Source organism: Engraulis encrasicolus, chromosome 10 (assembly GCF_034702125.1).
Source record: "Engraulis encrasicolus isolate BLACKSEA-1 chromosome 10, IST_EnEncr_1.0, whole genome shotgun sequence".
NCBI classification, from domain to species: domain Eukaryota; kingdom Metazoa; phylum Chordata; class Actinopteri; order Clupeiformes; family Engraulidae; genus Engraulis; species Engraulis encrasicolus.
Genome location: NC_085866.1, coordinates 53,247,682 through 53,254,091, shown reverse-complemented (window position 1 = coordinate 53,254,091; position 6,410 = coordinate 53,247,682). Strand labels below are relative to the sequence as shown.

General features: G+C 43.4%; 1 protein-coding gene across 1 annotated transcript in view; it reads left to right on the top strand.

Moving 5' to 3' along the window:
• LOC134456340 (protein-tyrosine kinase 6-like) overlaps positions 1-3,992 on the top strand; it is a 10,367-nt gene extending 6,375 nt beyond the window's left edge. The window contains exons 6-8 of the mRNA XM_063207710.1: positions 239-420; positions 1,009-1,162; positions 2,053-3,992. Of these exons, the coding sequence (XP_063063780.1) occupies positions 239-420; positions 1,009-1,162; positions 2,053-2,291 (575 nt within the window). The 3' untranslated portion in view covers positions 2,292-3,992. The remainder of the gene's footprint in view (positions 1-238; positions 421-1,008; positions 1,163-2,052) is intronic.
• Positions 3,993-6,410: the final 2,418 nt, after the last annotated feature.

Here is a 6,410-nt window from a genome sequence, read left to right as displayed (position 1 = left end):
TATACCTTCGTTTGGGTATTGTGTGTACAAATCCCATTCAAATTGCTCGTCTACTCTTCAGTAAGTAGTCAGAAAGAAACTATTACTGTCTTTGATTCTAGGTACCTCTCTGTCTCTGTCTGGGTTTCTCTGTCTCTCTCTCTGTCTCTCTCTCTCTCTCTCTCTCTCTCTCTCTCTCTCTCTCTCTCTCTCTCTCTCTCTCTCTCTCTCTCTCTCTCTCTCTCCGTCTCCTCTACAGGTCCAGAGGGCCAGGCGATGGCCATGAGCTCCCTGATGGACATGGCTATGCAGGTAGCGGACGCCATGGCCTACCTGGAGTCTGAGAAGAGCATCCACAGAGACCTGGCGGCCCGCAACGTCCTGGTGGGGGTGGACAACATCTGCAAGGTGGCCGACTTCGGTCTGGCTCGCGTCATCAAGGTGTGTGCCTGTATTACCTGGCTTGGCTGGCATCCATATTAAGGTGTGTGTCTGTATTTCCCTGCTTGGCTGGCGTCATTAAGGTGTCTGGGCAGCCGTGGCTTAATGGTTAGGGAGGTGGTCTTAAGATCAGAGGGTTAACTGGTTCGAATCCCACCCTTACCTGTCCCTACACCTCCATCCAGGTCTGAAATGGCCTTCAGCAAGTCACCTAACCCTGCATTGCCCCAGAGACTGTAACCAATACCTTGTAAAGTACTGTACGTCTCTTTGGATAAAAGTGTCTGTTAAGTGTAATAGTAATTAATTAATTAAGTAATTAATAATGTAATAATGTGTGCCTGGATTGGCTGGCGTCATCAAGGTGGGGGGAGTGCATTACCTAGTCTGGCTCTCACCAGATCCTCAGATCTCCAGATCTTCCAAACAGCTTCACCAGCTCCACTTACTAGATCCGGGAGACCGTGTGTGTGTGTGTGTGTGTGTGTGTGTGTGTGTGTGTGTGTGTGTGTGTGTCAGGAACAATTCTATGTGTCGGATGATAAGAAGATCCCCTATAAGTGAACTCTGTGTGTGTGTGTGTGTCAGGAGCCGTTCTACGTGTCGGACGATAAGAAGATCCCCTATAAGTGGAGTGCCCCGGAGGCCATCAGCCACGGCCGATTCTCCAGCAAGTCAGACGTCTGGTCCTTTGGAGTGCTGCTCTACGAGATCTTCACCTACGGAGGAACACCATACCCAAGTAAAACATACATTTCAATAATAACATCTGAATTAAATATTAGATATTTAAGAGAGTTAAATCTTACCTATATTTTGGAAACATTTAGGGATGGTATTGTGCGTTTGTGTCTGTATTCTTGTGAAAATGTATTTTGAACATGCTGCGTTCAGATCTTCACATATGGAATATTGCACACACAAAATGCATGTCTGATACCGATGTTAATGCTGATATTTTGTGCATCCCTCGTGTGAACCCCTTCCGGCCGGTTGAATGACCCTAGATAAAAAACGAATTAGTTGTACATGAATTTTGCACCTTTTCCACCATGCACCAACTGTATTTCACATAGTGGCAATAGCACCTCTCCTACTACCCTACTTCACCCCTACCTCTACTCTACCCTACTTTAGTTGAGTAACATTTATTAATTTGTATTTATTAATTAGTTTTGCTCTACCTGTGCTTGTTCTCTACACTACTTCTGTTTTACTCTACCTCTACTCTACTCTGCTACCTCTATTAGCGCATTCAGGCCGACTGAGAACCATTCTGGAGCCCGTTCCCGCACCTAATCGCGAACCAGCCGTCGTGTTCACACCACAGATATTTGCGTTCGCGAACCGGAAAGTTGGTTCGCAATCCGAACCACAAAATATTAGGTTTTTCTCCACAAACCGTGACGACAGCGTGCTCGTCAGCAGGTTCATCCGGGTAACGCAGTCACGTGCGGGAAAAGTTCAGAGCTCGGTATGAACACGGGCGGTTCGCAGATAAACACTTAAGTGCTGAACGTAACTGGTTCGGGCACCGACTCCAGCTCCGTTCTGGTCGGCCTGAAAGCCCTATGTGTGACTCCACTCTACTACTTCTACTTCTGCTTTAACCTCTTGTTGTGTTTTCTGCAGCGTACACCAACTACCAGGTGTTCCAGCGCATCTCCCAGGGTTACCGCATGCCGTGCCCCAGCACCTGCCCCAGGCCCCTGCATGACATCATGCTGCGGTGCTGGAGCCAGTCTCCAGAGGACAGGCCCTGCTTTGAGGACCTCCAGGACCTGCTGCAGCACTCAGAGCACTACAAAGAGTGGAGCCCCGACAGCTGCACCGATGACCCAGAGACACCAGGGGGCGGCAGCGAGCTGTAGTTGTGAGAGCCGTTAATAAAGACTCTGGTAGTTGCTATGGACGAATGAGGGGCTGGGGCATCTCTCATGCACCGTAGACATTGATTATACAGTATAAGACCAACTCTGATGGGCAACCTGGCTTCAGCAAGCCACAATCCAGTGCCACATATCCCAAATGACCTGGTTTTACCTTCCCTCTTATGGCAGCTGGACAGGTAAAAACAGGTCTTTTGGAATATGTGGCACTGGTAGGTTTTGAATCCATGTTTGCCCATCACTGCCCATCACAATACAATATGCACTAGCCACTGAACGGACATTTTTAATGCCTTACGTACTAAATGGACATGGAACCATGCAATACTCAGGAACATGCAACAGCCACTGGATGAACACAGATGATGGCATACTCACAGAGATAGTGTTAAGTGCTTAAATAAGCTGTGATTGTAGTAGTAGCACACACTCAAACGCAGGCACACACACACACACACACACTCACAAACTTCAAACATCAGGTATGAAGGAGGTTACAAGAGACTGCAGGGTTATGGCTTTAGACTGAGCCTTTTGACATTAGCCTTAATGTGAAGTAGCTGCTGTTTGATTTGACAATGTTACTTGACTAATTGTGTAAATGAATTACAGTGTATTGATGAGCTCTCTCAGCGATATAGTCTTTGTGTATTCTTTAGAATTCCTATTTGTTATTGTTAGTTATGACAGAAGATGCTCTTTAATGTAAGGTGGTCGAGGGGTATCAATCGGAATTCAAATAAAAAAACAACTGCAAGTAATGAAAGCAATGCAAAGTAATGAAAGCAACTTAAATTATAGAAAAAACTACTTCAAGAAGAAAAAACGACACAAATAAAAAAAGATACAGACAAAAACGCAATGAGTTTGAGTATGCAATACATTTGATGAATAAATAATGTTTAAGATATCCCGCTGAAGATAACTAGAATAAGTGTGAAGTTCTAGATTAAACGTGTTCACTTCACGTTCAGAGTTTAAACGAACTACTAGCTGGATACTGGATTGATAACAGTTTTCTTGATTTGGCCACAAACCTCAAGCAAGGACACGCTCATGGCATCATCAGTGATGTCTTCAATTTTGGGTGCATTACCAGTTGATCTTCCTGTGAGGTGGTCGTACAGTATTTCAGACAGGTATCGAGGGCCTGGACCTCCATGGACGATTGATGTTGCTATCATTCTCCCAACATGAAAATATTCATCGTCTCTGGCAGCTGTTGAATTTGAATCATCCATTACTTCCACTATTGCAATCTTTTCTTGAGTTCACATCAATTTCACTGAACTCAGGTGCAGCACCAACATCTGATGTCAAATTACCTGTGAGAATGTGTTGTATACAATGTGCTTAATGTAACTATGAAACAATAAGATGTCCACCTGTTGTATTTTTATTTGAATTCCAATTGATACCTCTCGGCCACCGTATTAATGTGACTCCTAAGACAAAACAAGCCAGTGCAAAAATCCTTTGCTCAGTTCAGAAGACAGTAATTGATATGTATACCAGACCACCAACTCTCTATTAGGAATGTGTCTTCAACACTAAGATAATAGGACTACCACTACTAGCACAACTTCATGAATGTTCATTTTGACTCTGTAAGTGTTGAATGAATTGACACCGCAAGATGTACTGTGTAGAAGTGATGGACAGTGACAACTTGAACCAGGAATAAAGCAGCACACAATTAGCCTGGTGAACCAGCGCCACCCGCTGGACGCCAAAATGTTTTGTCTACGGGTGGGTCTGGCCTCGCATAATGATTGAAGGAAGCCAGAATGCCAAGAATCTGGCAAACCAATTACAACACAAAGATGTGTTTTGAATCAAAGAGGGCAGGGTTTTGAGGGAAGGTTGTTCTCATCTACAATCTTCGGATGTATTATGCATCGAGGCCAGACTAAATTAGACATCCACATTTAGTCTGGTTTATCAGGCTAGCACACAATTGCAGACGCTTCTATCCAAAATGGCTTAGAGAAGCAGGACACAGAAAGCAATATTTAAAGTGACAACTTATTGAGTACAATACAATCTTTATCTACAGGGCACCGGAAGAGCACAAGTTGAGCAGAAACGACACTCAAAATATGGTCAAAGGCCCTGTGCTGGACATTCTGGGGCAACCTACCAACCATGTAGTATTTAAAGAAAACACAAAGTCAGAGTCAGACCAGAAATGTCTGGATGGAATATTTGTTTTGGGAGCATATCAGTAGTAGTCATCATGGACTTTGTTTATGTTGTTTGACTTTCCATTTTAGTCCGGCGCACACTCGGCTTCAGACCAATACTTATGTTTACCTGTGTGTGTGCGCGTGCTTTAGGCCTGTGACCAATATTCCAACTCCACACACCAACACTTTTCCTGCAGTCTGTCTATGTGTTGTCTTTCTCATTGTCTAGTAGTCCAAGCAGTTTAAGATTGTTTTGTTCATGTCCTCGTTTGCATGTCACTTTTGATAAAAGTGTCTACTGCCAAGTGTTATGTCAGGTAATGTAATAGATAAGAGGTGACCTGGCTGGGACACAGACGTGGGAAAATGCAGTAGTGTTGCTTATGCTGTACGTATTTGTCAAATAGGCCATCGTTTCTCATCAAAACAACGCCAATCACTGCTCTCCTTCAGGGCCATGCGATAATGTTGTTTGAGTACTACTCAGTGGTTTCAACACATGGCATACACAGCACAGCAACATGTGACAACCTTATTTGAGCACACCACCAATTAAAATTATATTTTGAAGTCATTATTAAAATTATATTTTGGGGGGAACAAAAGAATTAAAAAGGGGGCAAAGACGGTAGATTGTACTCATTAGGCAGTCATTATTGTCAAAATGTCTTGAAAATGGTTCAATGAATCACAAAGGACAAGGTCTTTTACTGTTGTACAACTAATAAATAGCAGTGTTTTTAATCCCATAAGGTATCATTGAATAAGGTCCCACAAGGCACATCTGACGATCTTTCATCGCACACTAGTGTGCCACGGCACAGTGGGTGAAAAACATTACAGTGCAGGATAGTATCAGACTCCGGATTAATTAGCACTGGTATATAGGCTACAGACATACTGTATAGTGCAGGATTATTTACGACCATAAAATGCAGATGATGGTTACAGAACATGTTGAGTTTTTACTTTTTTTGTTGACTCTGAGTGTTAGGCCAAGTAATTTTCCCTCATGCTGTAAAAACAAACATTATTACGAGCTGCGTATAAGCTGTGCAGCGTGTTCTGGAACAGTTATGCAGTGTGTGTGTGTTTTGGTGGTCCAGGGTCTCCAAGTAATGTTTTTAACCTTTTACTCAGTCTCTGTGTGTGTGTGTGTGTGTGTGTGTGTGTGTGTGTGTGTGTGTGTGTGTGTGTCCCTCTGTGTGAGTGTACTGATGATAAACAGCTGTGAGTGTATCTGCAGCAGTGCCGATTTTGCCGCCCACTACTCTCTCACCTCGCCAGCCCGTGATGCTTCGGTGTTACCGGATTCGGTGCGTGTGGTGGTAAACATGTGGATAAGAATGTGAGTGAGCAGGCGGGAACCCGATATGCTTCATGCTTTAGTTCCGGCAAAAGACATTTCACAATCTCCTGCACTGAATGGAGTTTTCCACCTTGTGCCACAAGACTGCAGTTGCCTTCCCTTTCCGTCAGGGGGCAATAGTGAAGTGTTTTCACTCCCCAAAAAGCCATACTTCTGTCTGCTCATATAGGGTTCATACAGTGTGTGTGTGAGGGGTGGGGGGATAAGCAGAAGACATCGATAAACCGAATGACTAGAATCGCAAAGCAATCTGCGCCTACATTATATTCATTCTTGCAGTTAAAATCTGGAAGAAGTGCAAACGCAGATTAAATCATTATCTGCATTAAATTGTCTGAGTGACAAAGACCGTTTAAGATGAAATTAATTAAATATTCAAGTATTAAAATCATTGCAAAATCACCAGACAAATTATCCCTTCTTCTGTAGTATTTCCACAAAGTGAATGGTGACAGTCATTTATAAGAAACTAACAATTAATGCCTATAACCCTTTTATAAAGGGATGATTTGTAATGATGACATTCATAATTGGTGATTAATTTGT